Source organism: Hibiscus syriacus, unplaced genomic scaffold (assembly GCF_006381635.1).
Source record: "Hibiscus syriacus cultivar Baekdansim isolate YM2019G1 unplaced genomic scaffold, ASM638163v2 tig00110788_pilon, whole genome shotgun sequence".
Classification (NCBI taxonomy): Eukaryota; Viridiplantae; Streptophyta; class Magnoliopsida; order Malvales; family Malvaceae; genus Hibiscus; species Hibiscus syriacus.
The window spans coordinates 82,624-101,176 of record NW_024062863.1 but is presented as its reverse complement, the minus strand read 5'-3'; the positions used below and the strand labels follow the sequence as shown (position 1 = coordinate 101,176).

The 18,553-nt window shown below is 35.7% G+C and overlaps 3 protein-coding genes and 1 pseudogene across 3 annotated transcripts; 1 reads left to right on the top strand and 3 right to left on the bottom strand.

The window, feature by feature from the left end:
* Positions 1-687: 687 nt before the first annotated feature.
* LOC120140664 lies at positions 688-18,086 on the bottom strand (annotated as a pseudogene).
* On the top strand, positions 6,192-6,742 carry LOC120140663 (arabinogalactan protein 41-like). The gene is made up of 2 exons (XM_039155631.1): positions 6,192-6,342; positions 6,471-6,742. The coding sequence occupies exons 1-2, from the start codon at positions 6,222-6,224 to the stop codon at positions 6,557-6,559; spliced, it is 210 nt and encodes a 69-aa protein (XP_039011562.1). The 5' UTR covers positions 6,192-6,221; the 3' UTR covers positions 6,560-6,742.
* LOC120140660 (ubiquitin-conjugating enzyme E2-17 kDa) lies at positions 7,747-10,490 on the bottom strand. Its single transcript, XM_039155628.1, has 5 exons — positions 10,356-10,490; positions 10,163-10,242; positions 9,578-9,705; positions 8,371-8,475; positions 7,747-8,049 (listed from the first exon to the last, which is right to left on the bottom strand). The coding sequence occupies exons 2-5, from the start codon at positions 10,230-10,232 to the stop codon at positions 7,906-7,908; spliced, it is 447 nt and encodes a 148-aa protein (XP_039011559.1). The 5' UTR covers positions 10,233-10,242; positions 10,356-10,490; the 3' UTR covers positions 7,747-7,905.
* Positions 11,285-11,999, bottom strand: LOC120140913 (BTB/POZ domain-containing protein POB1-like). The gene has a single exon (XM_039155909.1). The coding sequence runs from the start codon at positions 11,903-11,905 to the stop codon at positions 11,285-11,287; it is 621 nt and encodes a 206-aa protein (XP_039011840.1). The 5' UTR covers positions 11,906-11,999.
* Positions 18,087-18,553: the final 467 nt, after the last annotated feature.

The following is an 18,553-nucleotide window of genomic DNA, read 5'->3' as shown; positions in this document are numbered from 1 at the left end:
GGTGCTTTGGAACTTGAGTTTAGGGTAGCAAGGATGGTTTACGTCCCTTGGAAATATTAGGTGTAAGGAAGAAAATGAAGGCAATGAGTGGGTTGCATGAGATTGAAGGTGGTGACCCCTCATTCAAGATTTCAAAGAAGCACCTCCAAACTAAGGGATCCACCCAAGAGGAAGCCGAAGATGCGGCTGTTCAAGCCATCGCATCATTCTTTACCCGCTTTCTCAGATGATCCCCTACTGTTGAGTTCTAAGTTACTTTTAAAACCTTTGGCCCGCAAGGCCCAAGGTTAGGTTCAAATGCTCCCTTTTTCCCTTGGCCTCCTACAATTTTAGCAAAGCGATGGAGCAAGCCCTACTTTTTCACATCTACTCCTGATGTGTAATTTTCGACTAACTAAAATATTACGTCCATGAAAGAAATTAGTCTGAAATCCAAAAGTTACTGGCTTCTTTTCACTTTAAAATGTTGAAAAACTATTAAATTAAAATGAGATATTATACATTAATTTTAATCTACTGAATTGTCTCAAATGAACACGATGTCTGTTTTTAATAAAATCAAAAGTTTGTTAATTATTCTAATAAAATTTCATCTCACTTTATAATAAAACTAAAAATTCAAATGAAACCTTAAAGAATGCTATGCTAACTCATTTCATTTGACAAAGTTCTCGTCTCCAGTTCAACACTTCCCTCAGAAGCCTGTTTTCCCGAACACAAATACAGCACAACAAAATCCAGACATTAAGCAGTCACATTGGCATGCTCGTATTTACATTTGGAATTAAAATTACAATATAGATATCATTCTACTCGTCATCGGAAGAAAGCTTCTGTTTTTTCCATTTATAAGCCGCTTCTAAAATCTTGAGGTTCGTCACCTGGTTTTCTTCCGGGAATACATATTCGATATATTCTTCATACCTATCAAGCCAAATGATTCAACATTTAGTGTTCCAGCAGAATACATATATGCCAATACCGCTAGAAGCAAAGTAAATGGTGCGAGTTACATACCCAGAGACACCACCATCTTCACTTGTTATTTGCTTCCTCTTTTTGAGTTTCTTGGGCACCTTAGACTGGACCACGCTTACGTCTCCAAGCTCGCCAAAATTGCTTTCCATGTTAAGCCACTCTTCCAGTAGCATAGCGTGCTCTTCTTTCAATTCCAGTGCCTACGTTCTATAGTAGTCGATTGCTCTTTCAAAGACTCCTGGAGAGAATAAAAATAAAACAGAAGGTAAGAATTTAAAATTATCAAAGTTGATAACACTAGCAGGTAGCTGATATTGGATTGGTTCCGGACTCTCACTTATCACACGCTGAACGCATCCCTTCTTGCTTCATAATCATGTTCCGGAACCCCGTCTTCTGGCAAGTCCCAATCCTCATCATTCTCCTTTGCAGAGGCTTCAAACTTGGCATGACTAATCCACACCTTCAAGTGCTTTGTTCGATCCAAAAGTCTCTCGTACAATCCTCTGGTTCGTTCATATTCACTTTCAGAAATTTCAAAATCCATGTATGCCTGTCATCAAAGAATATGAAGCATTACCACCATTTAGTATTTAATATAACATCATTAGAAATTATATTCTTAAAAAAACAAGAAAGAAAAGACGAGAAAAATTGGAGAAATCACTTATTAAGACCTCATTGCTGTCCCAATTTTTATTACCGTGCATATATCTTCAAGTAAACATGCAACTATTATAAAATGAAGATTCATAAGAAAATCATCAGTCATTTCACACGAGAAACCTTAATCATGTGACGGGAATACCTTGTTGGATCAACTATGAAGCAATAAGACAAAAGTATCCAGCACGACCAATAGAAAAGGACAATTAAGTCACCCTCCCACCCAGGACTCAGTATAACAGTTTCTGCCTTGACAATAAATTGGCGTAACTACAATAAAAAAAGATAAACATCATCAAACAGTTGTTGATAGGGCAAATACCTTCCACAGTAACTCTGGCATGTCCAAAGCTGGTTGTGTGATGGCAAGCTCAAAAATAGCTCTTGCCCGCTCCGTTTCAGATAATGATCTTTCTAACTCGGCATATTTGCTCCATGCATAGCAGTTCTCAGGCGCCAACTCTAGATATTTCTCGTACAATTTTAGACAACGATCAATATTACCAAGTTGCAGCTCAATTTCAATATACTTCTTAAAGATCTGAATGATAACAAGACAACATAATGAGAATACTTCATGTTAAACGGTCAAATTTATAGTCATTCAGCATCAGTTAGACACCTACCTTATCTTTGGGAGCTTTTCCAATAGCATTTCCCAAAATTTGTCGTGCACCCTTGAGATTGAGTTGTCTTATTTCAAACTGCGCAGCAAGAAGCCAGATCTTTGCAAAAGAAGACTTCTCATGGGGTATAAGCTTAAGGCACTCCCTGAAAATATTTTATAAGAAAATATATTATAGCTCATGTCAAAGATAAACAATTAGCATTCCGAAATGTTCTCTTTCCTTGTTAAACAACACCATTTCTCATAGCATTTCAGATATATAGAGCTGTCCACATACAAAACCCAAAGTGGGGAATCGATACAAAGCAAGGAAATATGAAACAGAAAGACAACCATGGAAATAATGAAGATGCTGATAGAACAAAGAAAAAAAAGGGTGCAATAAAGACAGCTGTAATCCATAAGTAAGCTCCTTTGCAATTAATATCTACTTAAATTTTAGATTTTCCTCGTTCTTTTCCCTTTCTCCTCAGCATAATTCCAAGAGAGGAGATAAAAATTTCCCCAGAAGCATAATGAAATGGACAAGCAAGTAGAGTGAAACAGACATATTCAAACATTCAATATTGGCAATCGGCAAGTTTCTTGCAAAGTTTGATTGTCAAGATTTATTAGTAAAGCATTGATTTGACTTGCAATTTAGCAACAAAAACAACCAACAGAACCATAAATCCATTGAAGGAAAAGAAAGATACCTACACACATCTCTTGTCCACTCCATATCCCCGGCATCAAGCTCCTCATATAAAGCATAATTAATCCTAAATAACAAGTAAACCATAATTCAGTTAGTTCAGAACAATAATAATAAAAAACCAAGCTTACCACCATTAGGTACACAAAAACTCACCACAAGTAAATATATCTCTGCCAATATCGCTTCACCTCAGCTGGAGGAACATTAGCAATAGCCCTCTCATAAACCTCCCTAATTCTCCCCTTATTGCCTACGCTCTCTTCCAATTTTATATAATCAAACCAAGCATCATAATTTAAAGGATTCTTCCTCATACTGAAATCTCCTTTTTCCCACAATTGCATCCTCAATCCCTTCCTTATCTCCATTTTGCTTCTCAAAAGCCACAAACTTTCTATATAAATCCTCTGCTCTCCCTTTGGGTATATGATTGAGAGCGAACTAGTAAATACAACGAGCTCGTTCTGTTTCCTTACACCGTTCCTCAAACTCAGCAAAAGCAACGAATAACTGCTCTGCATCTTCTTCATCTGCCAGCTTCTCCACCGCACGCTCATACACATTCCTAGCCCGTACAATCTCCCCGTTTTTCATCTCGAATTTGGCAAATCTAATCCAAGCTCCAACTTTGGGGTAGCATTGAACAAAGCATTCATAAATGGCACGGGCGCGCTCAACTTCATTGTAACGAAGCTCAAACTTAATGTAGGAAAGCCAACCTTGTTGGTCCGGCATCCATGACATCCAGCGTTCAAAAATCTGGCGAGCTCCAGCAACATTCCCTAACATCTCTTCCATGTGGATGTACTTGTACCGGAGCTGTTCCACACGCGGGATGAGCGTGACGGCACGGTCCCAAACATTCCTTGCATGGTTGATGAACTTGTTCTTCATTTCCACTTCGGCATATTTCAACCATAAAGTGTGGTTTCGGTAATAAACTTCCAGAGCACGCTCCCAAACGCTCCGTGCTCGATTGAAGTCCTTCTGGGACTCTTCCCATTGAGTGTACTTGATCCAAACGCTGACATTCCACCGAACACTGCGGATTAGGTCTTCGAAGGTCAAATTTCCGCCGTGGAAGAGATGTTAGAAGGTCGAATTTCCGCCTCTTTCCGTTCCCGAGCTTCTCGAAGGATTTGTTCAGCAGTTATTTGAATTGGAGCTGGAGTTTTGTTTTTGACACGTGTCGGCCGAGGGAGTTTGACCTCGGTGTCTTTACGGGTCAAGTACCCGAGTGACGGATCTGCATCTTTGGATGCCATGAGTAGTAGATGATTCTTGAACGTTTGGTCCCTGAACTTTCGTCAATGCAATATCTGTTAAAATTAGATATATAAACATTAGTAGCTGTATTATTCTACAATTAGAGAGACACACCGGTTTTATTCGTAACTTTTTCAATCGCCAAACAAAGGGAAAATTTCCAACAGATACATATTTTTTAAATTTCAGCACTTAAAACATGTCATTTATCATAGAATAAAGCTTTTATCCAAAAACCTAGGTCACGAGAAACCCAATCGAAGGAGAAGCAAATCGGAGGATTTTGTTAATGTTTTAAAAAAATCAGAATACTGCAATGAAGAATCAAGAACTTCAAATCCAATCAATCTGAGCAACAAGGAACATCAAAGGATAGTTACCTGGAGAAAGTCGAAGCAGCCTATCTCTCTTTCAGTGCTCCAAATCTTTCCCCCGTTTTTTTCTCTTTCTTCTCTTTTATATCTCTGCCGTAGATTTTTAATTCTTGGTTCTTGAATAAGGCCGTTTCGAATTCAAATCCGGCCCAGATTAAAGACAAATATTCAGGTAAATAATCTCTCCAATCCCTCCATATTCGATATTGAGCAAATCAGTCCCTCTTCAAAAAAAAGGCAGTTTAATGTTATTGATTTTGGAAGTGCGTCATTAACAATAATTAATCACATCATTAAATTTTATGTCAATTTATATAATTTAAGTTACGATAACTTTTCGTAGGCATTTGCTGGCACTAAAGAACAGATTCTACAGCACAAATTTAAACTGCAAAATAATTTGCATTAAACAATTAAAAAAAGAAAATATAAACATAAAGGGTAAAATACACAAATGGTCTCCTAACTATAGCATACTACTTTGTTGAGTCTCTCGACTATTAAAAATTATAAAATAATCCCTTAATTATAGGGTGTTGCTTTATTAAGTCCCTTAACTATTAAAAGTTACAAAATGAACACCCGACTATTCATTATATTCTAAAATCATCCTTTTTGTTAAAAATATTGAAAGCAATTTGAGTTGGAAGTTAACATGTTGATTGAGATATGATAAAATTTGATCTTATAATCTCAAATGACTATCATATCTAAGTCAGTATGTTAACGTCCAGCTCAGACGATCGTTAATTTTTTAACAGAAATGGACGAGTTTGGAATACAATGAATAGTTGGGTGATCATTTTATAACTTTTAATAGTTGAGGAACTTAACAAATGAACACCTATAGTCGGATGATCATTTTATAATTTTAATAGTCGAATGACTCAATAAAATTCAATAAAATAGTATGTTATAGTCAGAGGTCCATTTATGTACTTCACCCTAAATTTTTAGCCGCTCTGCTTCATCCCAAATTTACATGTATCAAATTTAAAATCGACCAAACTCAAATCTAAAAAATAATTTCACCCTAACATCTTGAAAATTCATAATAAATCTGATCCCATCACAAGATTTAAAAGTTCATCCAAAATCCAATTTTTAGAATCAAAACTTTCTCTCAAATTAACATCTAAACAATTTCGATTTTAAAAAATAACTTAAACATAAATTTTTAAAATTAAAAAATAAATAAAAGTTTCAATTTCTGATAATTTTACTATGCTAATCATGAACGATAAAACGTAAATATTTTTTCTTAATTGTTGGAAATTATTTAGAGAGAGAAAGGGAACAAACACATGGGTGAATCCGAACCCAAGCAGATGGCGCCAACTAATATGACAGACTATATAATTAATAATCATATTCTTCCATAGTAATCATAGAGTATTTTAAAATGAACCCAAAAGTGTCGTAATTTTAAAATCATATTTTATTTTTATATAAATTTCGAATTTCGTATATAAAATCAGGTTCAACTTTCTCGCCATTCGTTTCCACATCGTCAAAAGATCAGTTCAATCTCTCTTTCTCTCTCTGCGAGGCTGCCCATTCGTTGCTCTTTGAAACATTTGAGAGACACCGGAGAGAGAGAGAGAGAAGAAGAATGGCGGTTTCCAAGGTGTCTTTTATGGCTGTTTTTGCAGCTCTTGTTTTTGCTATGGCCGCCTTACCTTCTGCCGTTGACGCACAGTCCTCTGCTCCCGCACCTGCTCCCACAAGCGATGGTTAATTAGCTCTCTGGCTCTTCTTTTTCTCTCTCTATAGTTTTTAGATCTGACTTCGCATATCAAATGCCATTTGATTGAGTGTTTTCCTTTCTTGTTCTTTTGAAATGTTCGAATGGGGGCGACAGGGACGTCGATCGATCTAGGGATTGCTTACGCGCTGATGCTGGTTGCTCTGGTGCTAACCTACCTCATTCACGCTGCTGATTTTCTTTAGCTTTTAAGGGCCTGCGTTGCATTTCATAATTTTGTGTGGTTTTAGTAGATTTGGTGATGATGTGAAACCATGATTCTTTCAGATTTGGGTGTAACTTTCAGAATGATGTAACTTTAGACAAATTAATTGTTGGATTTCTTTTGATGAGTTGATGATGTCATTTAATGTTTGGTTTCGGTATCATCTATCTTTTCCTTTTTCTTTTCTTGCCATAACTTCCATTTTTGTCCCAACTTGTGCATTCTCTCCATGTTTTTTTGCTTGAAGGACAAACAATGTAAAAACAAAGGTGCGTCTGGTTCAATTTTCTTTCCGCATTTTCCGATGTGGAAATAATACACTCAATCATTCTAATAAATAATTGGTCTCCCTCTTTGAGAAATTATCATATAATCTAATATACGATTAAGAAAAGACGTTATCAAAAATATTATTATACAAAAATATTATTATTTTTCTAATATTTTCGGTAAAAAATTATCTAAAACATATTATTTTTACCAAAAATGTTATTATTCAATACTTTATCGGATTTGTTAACGTATTCGGTAAAACGTTACCTAAAACATTATTTTTCTATCATAAATGTTAATATTAACACTTTATCGGAAATATTAAAAAATTAATGTTTTAAGTAAAAAAATAATATTTAATAAATTTTTTACCGAAAATATTAAAAAAATAATAATTTTCAATAACGTATTTCCTTAACTGCATATTAAAATTGTCGTAGGCAGAACTTCTCATCCTCTTTTGGAGAGCAGGACATGACAGAAGCACGTCCTAAGGGCAACTGTTCTCCACATGCAAGAAAAAAAAACATATTGGAAACAACAATTAAACTATTCATTCTCAAAAAGGTATATACTTCTTTGCACAATACCCAAAACACAACCATTCTTACTCCATCTCATTTGCATCACCAATGTTAAGAGTTTCAAATCTCGTACTAGAATTTAACTAAGAAGCCAAATCATTTTTGTGAACAAAATCGATAAACTCAATGGACTTCAAACCAACAATACCTTACAGGTTGTGGTGAACCGTAACACATTGAGCTGAAGCCGGAGTTATAGCATCTGAACCTGATAAGCTATTTCCATAGCGAAAATGAAAAGGGGATAAGACCTAAAACAAGGATTATATAGGAGAGTGGGGGATTTCAAGTTTGAAAAATAATTCCCATACAACAAATAAAGCAGAGAATGTGTTTTAAGGAGGGCTTGGTTCAGTACATAAAGTGCAAAGACAGGCCACACATACTGATTCATTGATTTAAACATATTAATTTAAAGATCAAAGCCACATGGAATAAAAAACCCTCCTTTTACATACATATTAGCACACTAACCCATAGCATACTTCTGGGTCCAGCTCCGAGCAGTTGTCTCATACTTGCTCCTGTCGGTCTTGTACATGTGGGCAATCTCTGGCACCAAGGGATCATCAGGGTTTGGATCCGTCAAAAGTGAGCAGATTGAGAGCAAGACCTAGAATCAAAAATACAAATAAGAAACAGTCCCACACTTAAATACCAGTGAGCCAAGGCAAGCAACAGTTACATGATAAAAAATATATACTCCTTTTAACCCGGGGTGGCCTTACATAAAATAGTAATGACCCATAAATGCAAAAAAAAAAAAACACAACTTGGCCAGTAGATGGAATGCTAAATTTAAAGGGTTATTGTAATCTTTTGTTTTAAAAGACGGTTCAAATTTTAATGGTTTTATGACAATCTGTTGATAGATGGCATCACAGTGAAATCTATTATTCAAATCAAAAGATGTATACACGCATGTTGAACGGACCTTGGATATGGTGAGGGCAGGACTCCATTGCTCCTTCAAAATATCCAGGCAAATGCTACCGTTGCTGTTAATATTAGGATGAAAGACCTTTGTCCTGAACGCAACCTGAATCGAAGGGAAAAGTATTCTAAAAAAGAGATAAAATGAGGGGGGAAAAAAAGGATAACCGAACAAAACTAAGCAAGAAATTAGCTGGTAATAAATCAGCTACTAAGCTGGTAAGTTATAAGGCCATTACAGTGGGAAAAAGAACATGAAACAACTTCATCATCGATTTACCATGTACTTACTAGAATTAGGAGAACTAGGTGAAGATTGATAGGCCATTGTCGATTGGTTACGATTATATTTCTTTCTAAAAGTAAATTTGATGCTATTCTACCTTAAATATATGAACACATTATCATCGCATAAAATGTAAAATATATTCACATGGTGTCCATGCACAATAACTTTTGCTTAACCAAAAAGTATATATGTGAGGCGCCATAATGAAATATCCATATGGAAGTAATAAGAAGGCTTACCTGAGGTTGTTTACAAAAGTAAAAATAACAATAGATCATGTAAACTTTGGCACTGAAAACCACCTAATAATAGCCTTTCACATATAAACTAAACCATTAGACACACAGCATACATATGCATGCATCACTGTGTACGCATACGTGCCAACAAAATAAACTAACAAAAGCTAGAAGGAATTAGCATTTACAGAATAAATTATCAAGTAGAATTAGCATTTACTCATTTCAGTGCCAAGCAATGTTTGCACAAGCCACTAACCCTGTAAAGACATCATGGTCACAGAGTATTTACAGTAAGGAATTAACTAAATAACATGGAGGCTTTAAACACTTATGCTAATCCATATCTCTCTAAACGTAGAAATGTGAATGGGTGCAAGTAGGAACATTAACCATGTTAAAATAACAGATGTATGGATTTCAGAGTAGAAAACATTTGTGCCTGCAGCACTTGCATATATGGTTATTAAAAAACAGTTTATTGGAAAAATTGAACATGCAGTATACAAAGTGCTATATCATTTTCCCCAAGATATTTAAAATGGCCTATTTGATGTGTCTAAAAAGAAAAAGGACAGTCAGTTACATTTATATGCATTGTCAAGAGAAGTACACATTCTCAATATACAGTGAACAAGGAAAAAAGGAAAACTAGAAGGTTAAGGAATAAGATCAAGTGCCTTGGGTGGTTTAAATGGATAGTCCGGAGGGAAATGAATGGTAACTAGAAACACTCCACCGGCATACGGACTGTCAGGGGGCCCCATAATAGTCGCTTGCCAATGAAACATGTCTTCAGCAACAGGGCCTTATTTCAATAATAAAATGAAATAAAACATCGGTTAGACAGAGCAACCAAATCCACAAGTAACATTTAATTGAAATGATAATGCAAAAATAAACTCTTAAAAAAATCTTCTGCAAAATCAATGCCTCACAAATTCACCTCTAATAACATAACAAACATGGATTTTAATATAAATTAATAAGACAGGGAAAAATCAACAATCTAGAGTCAAATAGATTTCTATGATGTGAACCTAAAACTATAGAAAATAAATATATTGCAGTCTGACTCAATGAGACAATCATGGTAAAAAAATATATCTCTAATGATAAGCATAGATCCATGACATACAGAAATAATTATCTCGTGTCATGAATAAACAGAAAAGAAAAGATAAAATAAAAAGGACGATAAGCAAACCAACAAGAGTTAACCAAACCGAGGCTAGAAAGAGAGAGAAAAAAGGAAGAAATTGAACCTGCGCTGCAAGAGGTAGGAGGATCCTTCTGCAGATCCTTGAGCTCCTTCAAGATCCGCTTTGAAGCCATCACCTAAACCCTAAAACAAACAAACAAAAAATATCAAATCAAAGCTGGATCGCCTTCCTCAACGAAGCTAACACGAAAATCAAATAGAAATCTAAAATAAATAGAAAAGGATTAGAAACTTACAGAGCTAATTGGAGAAAATTGAGAGAAAACGTAGCTGAGAGATCCTCCTGTCCTGGGCTGATGTCTTTGTTTGGTAATCGCTGGAAATAGATGAAACAAAGTAAAGATAGGAAAAAAATGTATAAAAAGGTTAAACTATGTTTTTCATCACTTAACTTTTCCCATTTTACCGTTTTAATTATTTAACTTTATATATTTTCAATTTAATTATTAAATTTTCGAATTTAATGATATATTCTGTGATGTGATTTACCCAATACACTGTCAACTGCCACGTAAGATTATTTTTCTCCTTGTAATAAAATTGTAATTAGATTTTGCGTCAAATTCTATCATCGGTCCTTACATTATGCATAGATTCAAAGTTTATTTTTATATCTTAATTTGATCAATTTTAGTCTATATATTTTAGGTTTTAAAATTTATATATAATATAAGAACGAATAATAAAATATAGTATAGACTTATAGAGCAAGTACAATTGATCAATCTGCTTCCCTCATATTCCCTTAATTTATTAGTTATAAACTCACACTTCCTTTTTTTCCTAGAGTTCCTTTCCCCTTTCCTCTAGATAAAATTATGAATTAATTTAGAATTTGTATATATATATATATATCGAATACTGGACCCGTATGCATTCAATGCTATCTTAAAACTTATATATAACTTAAATATGAAAGATGTTCTAAGGCTTCCATGGAAGCTTCTGCTTCCAGTTCAAAATGTCTTTTTTTTTAAAAAAATTGCAGCCTTGCAAGTTGAAGATTAGGGTTAGCTCAATAGCAAGATCAATATGCTTCTTTATTTGGTTAACCTTCCCACATTTGAATCCAAGTGCTGAGTTGTTGAAGATCATTTGGCAAATTTATATTATAAATGCCAAATGAAGTAAAACTGACCATATAATACTTCAACCTAGCTCAGTCTCACTGCCTAACAGTTAGTTCGGCCCTGAGATGGAGAACGCCATTTATAAAGTAATTGCTCTCTTCGGACATGAATAGTGTCCACGGTATACCAAACAGGTTACGATAGCCAACGGCCTTTCCGCCCATGAATTTGTAATTACCTTTATACTTAACTACATAATCCTCTGTCGGTTTTGACCTTGCTGCAAACTCGTAGCCGACATCAAAAGTAACAGATCCCCTTTCTTGCATTCCCAAAAATAGTCCAAAGGAGTGAAATCCGCTTTGCTGGTCCATATTGCAATGTGCGGAAAAGAAAAACCCTTGTTCGCCAAGATGAAACGCTTGTGAATAAACCTTACCAGCCGGAAACAGATGCGTGCACTCCTCACGCTTCTGGTCCAGGTATACAATGCACTGCTGTCTTGGCTGTTCAAACTCTACAATCTTGACCGGGCGGTACTTGTAAGCCCGCTCCACAAAGTGACGGACATTGATATCGGCAGCCTCTGATGCAATAGCACGCTGTTGGTAAGATGTCTCCGCCTTGAGAAACAGAGCTTCAAACACAACTTTGGATACAATTTCTACATCAAAGTCATTGCAGGTTAAAACTTTTTTCAGCTTTCTGCAAGTCATATACGGAAAACGGATTAGGGGACAAAGCGCGTAGTGAGAAATTCACGTCGTTCTTCCAGTTCTGGGTAATGAGTCCGAGCCCACTTCAGCAAAAAGTCATAAACGGAATGTCGAAACGATTTTTTCTAAAAAGTGAAAAGGTAAAAAAAGAGTGAGATTTTGAAAACACATTAATTTTAATTGTCTCTTTTTATTTTAAAATCATATGCGATTTAAAAGATCTCTCGTTTCGAAAAAATTTGAATTTCCTTTACGATCGAAAAATACGATTCGAAAAGTCGCCACCAATATTTGATTAGGGTGTGATTGGGCACCCAAAAATGCTGTCATTTTAAATAAAAATTAATTTTAATTAAAACAATAAATTGAGGTCTACGTTACCAAAATCCGAGTTCGGGAGTCGGTTACGTGTGGGGAAGGATTAGCACCCCCACAACGCCCTAAATCGGTACCTAGTCGATTAATTAACGTCTTTGCAATGAACTTTACAAATTCGAATTTATTTTGATTTTTGATCCCATAAAATAAAAATGTAAATTTAAAAATTCAAAAACACTCAAACAAATTAAATTAAAATTACCAAGTCATTTTAGAAAGATAAAGAATGTTCGATTATTTACAAATATCGAGACCAGATCTTAAAGATATAACAACCTTTTCTCGATATATTTAAATAAACGAACATTTCTTTTTCTCTCGTGCCCAAATTTTAGGTGACAAATCAATTTTTTGGTTTCACTTTCGGGATACACTTTTATTTTAAAATCATTAAAAGCGGACCTCAAATCAGTTATGACTGCCCACTTAAAACAATTTTAAATTAAAAATATATTACCCTTAATCCAATTATAAATATGTCGAGTTATGCAAGTGAGACTATCATGCAAATTATGCAAAAATGATGTCATGTAAAAATTAATTAAACATGCGATTAAAATAAATGAGTAAATAAATCTAAAGCTAAAATTACTATTACACAAAGACCACAAAAAAAACCTATCAATGCATTACATATACCAAGATCAACATAAAACTGAGACCACCTGTAAAGCTAAAATGAAAACCGAGAAAATGTTATGCCAAATATGCAACATCACATAAACTTAAAATAACATACCCATGACTAAAATGTGACATGCAAAAACCTTAAAGTCTAATATCTAAACAACATAAATTGAACAAATCAATATTTAGGACGAAAATTAAATGAACATAAAATAAATAGACATAATTAGATACATGCAAACTTCTACCTAGGGACTAAAATGTAACATGCGAAAATTAACAGTTTAATATCTAAAACAGCAAAGATTAAATACAATAATACTTAGGGCTAAAATTAGAAGCGGGTAAAATAAAGAGACAAAACTATAAACATGCAAATGTTGATTTATGGACTAAAACGAACATGCAACAATTCAAAAGTTAAATGTCTAAAATAACAAAAACTAAATAACATAACATTTGGGACTGAAAATTAAAACGCATAAAATAAAGATGCAAAATTGGAAACAGGAAAACATTCGGTTTGGGGACCAAAATGAAAATAAACACAAAAACTATAGGGATTAAACGACACTCTAAGGACTCGGTGGCTAAAAACTAATTAACCCTAAATTTTTAATATATCCAACCTAAATAACAACCTAACCTAACTCTAAACTAAACAACCCAACCGTTCCTCTCATCTTCTCTACTCTCCCTCTATATTCTCTTTTGCATCTCCCCCATTCAAAAGTCACGACCAAGACTCCAAATCCCAAATCCGGCCACCATGCACAACGCCCCGGTGACTCAACGTAAAGGTAAACGATCTTCACCTACCTCCTTTATTCTCACTCTATTTTGAAATCACGATCTAAAAGCTAAACCTCATACCATGTGCCAGGTCTCTCGGACAAACCTCAACGCTCGAACACTAACCCCTGTTACGCACGACTCGGTAAACAATCTTCTCCTGATTCTATTTCATATTTACCTTGGTTTGAAAACAATACCAGTACACACAAAGAAAACGGGAAAATGGAAACAAACCAAAAGAGAGTACCTCAAACCCAAAACGTGTTTTCTATTGCTTTCCCGATTTTTGAATACAATGATGGATTGCCCTTTCTTTTCTCTTTTACATTGATTTTCTACTGTAAATTCGAAGGAAAAGATTGAGATCACCCTCTTTTTTACTGTTTTCGTCCCCTGTTTGAGAGCCCCCTTCGAATGATTGTTGGGAAACCTTCTCGTTAATTTCTGGTTGCCGACCTGAGAGACTCCCCTTGTTTTGTGTTTTTTCTCTCGTTTCTTTCCTTTTTTTTCTGCTCGGGTTCCCCTTGTATTTCCAATGGTCCACTGTTTACAATGCTTTTCCCTATTTTAATTTCCAGCGGTTAATTCCCCCTCAAAACTGACTCTTTACAGTTTTTTTTGAGTGCTCAATATCATTCCCACGATCAAACACTACTTTCCCCTCATTTTCGCTTGCTAAATGTTCTTGTTGTGCAGGACTTCACGTGACTGAAGTCTCCAATCAACACTGCTGTTTTGGGCTGATTTGTGATCCTACTGGTCCAAATTTGTATCGTTAGCTGGATACGAAGCCTCCGATAAAGCCCTCGACGAAATCGAGCATCTACAGCTGCCCCTCTTTGCTCATTGTCATATAACGAGAATAAAGCAAAGATCAAAAGATGATCGAGTTTTTCCGGTCCTGAGAACTTCAAAAGATTAAAGATCTCTACTGTTACTTCGGGATAAATGAAACTTGAAAAATCTTCAAATGGCGGGTCCGCTCCCTATTCTTTCAAGGAGTATAAGACTCGAACAATCTTCGAAAAATGTGTCTGCTCCCTATTCATTCAGGGAGTATAAGACTCGAATAATCTTCAATAAACGGGTCCGCTCCCTATTCATCCAGGGAGTATAGAACTCGAACAATCTTCATAAAACGGGTCCGCTCTCTATTCCTTCAAGAGTATAGAACTCGAACAATCTTCAACAAACGGGTCTGTTCCCTATTCATTCAGGGAGTATAGAACTCGAACAATCTTCATAAAACGGGTCCGCTCTCTTTTCCTTCAGAGAGTATAGAACTCGAAGAATCTTCATAAAACGGGTCTGCTCTCTATTCCTTCAGAGAGTATAGAACTCGAACAATCTTCATAAAACGAGTCCGCTCTCTATTCCTTTAGAGAGTATAGAACTCGAATAATCTTCATAAAACGGGTCCGCTCTCTATTCATTCAGAGAGTATAGAACTCGAACAATCTTCATAAAACGAGTCCGCTCTCTATTCCTTTAGAGAGTATAGAACTCGATCTTCATAAAATGAGTTTGCTTCACTACTCTTCCTTGAAGGCTTATGATGATTGCTTCACTGCTCTTTCGTGAAGGCTTAAGAATGACTTGTTTCAAAGGTCAACATTTCTGAAAATCCATCTCCATCGCGAAAACTTGTCTGGAAACCATTGGATACGTGAATCTGCTTTGGCTCAGTTTTCGTATAAACATCATTCTTTTCAAAATCTCCAAACCAGTTATGTTCATCTCGATGCTTCAATATCTTCAACTATCCCTGGAAAACCTGTAACTGCTTAAGTCATCATGCAATTATGAATGTTATGATCCTAATCATGCCTAAAATGTATGCAATTATGCAATTCAGTGTGTTTTCTTCTTCGAAGGAACTCTATCTCCTTTTGATCTCGATAGAACTCGGTTTCATCTTGGGTACAGAACATTTGACCAATTCACCCCAGTTAACAACCTCAATTTCGTATCTCTCGACTTAACAGAACCTTGACTCTTTCCTTTCTTGAAACCCGCCAGTACCCATGACCAACTTCTTGACCAATGGCAATCTCTTTGGGTCTTCTTATCATGGCTGAGATTTTCTATGAATTCCAATGTTTTAGCTTCCCGTAGCCACACAAGCTTACATGTTTAAACCATTGTCAACTTCAGAATACCTGCATTTTCCAAAACCTTTTACACAATAATACAAAATGATCTCATGTACTTCAAGTTAAGCTATATGTTTTAACTTTTCAAAATAAGATGCTTACAAAAGGGAAACGAACAAGGAAAGACATCTCTTTATTTATATAAATACAGAGAATTTTAGGCAACTAAATGGCAAACTTTTAACTGGAAACAGTATAAAAACAAAAGAGTAGGCGTCTTCAAATATCAATAATGCAAATGCTTTTGAACTGGCACACCGTTAGAATGTCTCGAGTGTAGCTTCTGTCTAAAAGATCTCCAAAATTGTGATGTTTAAGAGTATGAAGCTACTTCTAAACTCCCAAATCTCTATCATTGGATGCCCTAAACCAGTATTGAATCTCATGTGCATTCAATTTCTCTTGGTTATTTCAATCGAGACTCATTAATCTTTAGTCTCATCCCTGATCACCAACTGTCATTGTTACTATCCATATCAGGAGCTCTTTCCACTTCCAAAATTGATTCAGAACCTCCACCATGCGCGAATTCTGAATTTCAAATTCAACTCAAGTCGCCCTTTGTGGGTTTTCAACTTAAGACCTCATTTGGTTCCAAGACGTCTTTTCGGGTTTTCATCTTGAACTCTCTTTTATTTCTCTTTTTTTCATTTTTCTCTTTTTTCATTTTCCATTTTTTCTTCTTTTTTTTCTTTTCGTGTTTTCCATCATTTTCCTTTTTTCTCATTTTTTTCTTCTTTTTCTTCTTCTCATTTTTATTATTATTTTTTCATTTTTTTTTTTCTCTTTTATTTCTTCTTCAAGCGAAATATCTCTTAACAGCGTCAGAATTCATTGGATATGGTAATTCTGATCCGTCCATTTCAGTTAGGACTAGAGCTCCTCCAGAAAAGGCTTTCTTGACAACATAAGGTCCTTCCCAATTGGGCATCTATTTTCCTCGGAAATCCTTCTGAACAGGTAAAATCCTTTTAAGCACCAAATCTCCCTCATGGAATTCTCGAAGGCGAACTTTCTTACCATGTGCCCGTATCATACGTTTTTGGTATATCTGACCATGACAAATAGCTTTCAATACCTTTTCTTCAATCAAATTCAACTGGTCATACCTAGCTTGGACCCATTCTGCCTCATTGAGCTTTACCTCTGACAAAATCCGAAGTGAGGGAATTTCCACCTCAATAGGTAAGACAGCTTCCATCCCATATACCAGAGAAAATGGAGTTACCCCAGTTGAAGTCCGTATTGAAGTTCGATAAGCAAACAGAGCAAAAGGCAGCTTCTCATGCCAATCCTTATAGGTCTCAGTCATCTTCTCTATGAGCCTTTTGATGTTCTTATTGGCCGCCTCTACTGCCCCATTCATCTTCGGGCGATAAGTGGTGGAATTATGATGCTTTATTTTGAATGTTTACAGACCGAGTCCATCATCTTATTATTTAAATTCAACGCATTATCGGAGATAATCCTCTCTGGTAAACCATATCTACAAATGATCTATTTCTTTAAGAATTTGCATATTGTAGACTGGGTAACATTTGCGTAAGAAGTTGCTTCTACCCACTTGGTGAAGTAATCTATGGCTACCAGGATGAAGCGATGACCATTTGAAGCTTTGGGCGAAATTTGTCCAATAACATCCATGCCCCACATTGAGAATGGCCACGGAGCTGTCATTACGTGCAACGGATGAGGAGGAGTATGTATCCTATCTCCATAAATCTGACACTTGTGACATTTTCGGGCATAATTGATACAGTTTGTTTCCATAGTTGACTAATAATACCCAAATCTCATAATCTGCCTAGCCATAGCATGCCCATTAGCATGGGTACCACATATTCCCTCATGCACTTCTTCAAGAATCAATTTGGCTTCTTTCACGTCCACACATCTTAACAAGACCTGATCCAGACTTTTCTTGTATAGAGTCTCACTATCAAGCACATACCCTGATGCCATTCTTCTAATGGTTCTCTTATCATTCTTAGTGGCCTGTTATGGATAACTCTGATACCTTATATATTGCAAGATATCATAATACCAAGGGTTTCCATCTTCTTCTTCTTCAATATTAAAACAATGGGCTGGATACTCATAAGCCTTCATTTCAATGGGCATCATATTTGAATGCTCGTTCATCTTAAATGCTGCTGCCAGTGTGGCTAAGGCATCTGCCATATTATTCTCTTCTCTGGGGAGGTAATTGAAAGTTACTTCTTCAAATTCTTCAACAAGTTCCATAACCAACTTACGGTATTCTACAAGCTTAGGATCTTTTGTCTCCCATTCTCCCCTGAGTTGGTAAATTACCAAAGTTGAATCCCCATATACTTTAAGCATTTTTTCTTTGCGTTCAACAGCAGCTCTAAGACCCAGAACACAAGCTTCATACTCGTCCATATTGTTTGTACAATCAAAATTAAGCCGACTGGTAAAAGGATAATGCTCTCCTTCTGGTGAGACCAAAATTGCCCCGATTCCATATCCCATGGCATTTGAAGCACCATCGAAGTTCAACTTCCAATATTTGCTAGTGGATGCAACTGCTTCTTCTACCAAAATAGCCATTAAATCTTCATCTGGGAAATCAAAGCTCAACGACTCATATTCTTCCGAAGCCCTGCTTGCAATGAATTCCGCTATAGCACTTCCTTTAATTACCGTCTGGTTTACATACTGGATGTCAAATTCG

Bases quoted from the DNA above. Each gene is read 5' to 3' on its own strand.
- LOC120140663 (XM_039155631.1), top strand. From the start codon at position 6,222: ATGGCGGTTTCCAAGGTGTCTTTTATGGCTGTTTTTGCAGCTCTTGTT. The intron at 6,343-6,470 runs GTTAATTAGCTC...TGGGGGCGACAG, and splicing joins ACCTGCTCCCACAAGCGATG to GGACGTCGATCGATCTAGGG.
- LOC120140660 (XM_039155628.1), bottom strand. From the start codon at position 10,232: ATGGCTTCAAAGCGGATCTTGAAGGAGCTCAAGGATCTGCAGAAGGAT. The intron at 8,476-9,577 runs GCACTTGATCTT...CCTTCGATTCAG, and splicing joins ATCCATTTAAACCACCCAAG to GTTGCGTTCAGGACAAAGGT. The intron at 8,050-8,370 runs GTCCGTTCAACA...TTTTGATTCTAG, and splicing joins CTGCCCTCACCATATCCAAG to GTCTTGCTCTCAATCTGCTC.
- LOC120140913 (XM_039155909.1), bottom strand. From the start codon at position 11,905: ATGACTTGCAGAAAGCTGAAAAAAGTTTTAACCTGCAATGACTTTGAT.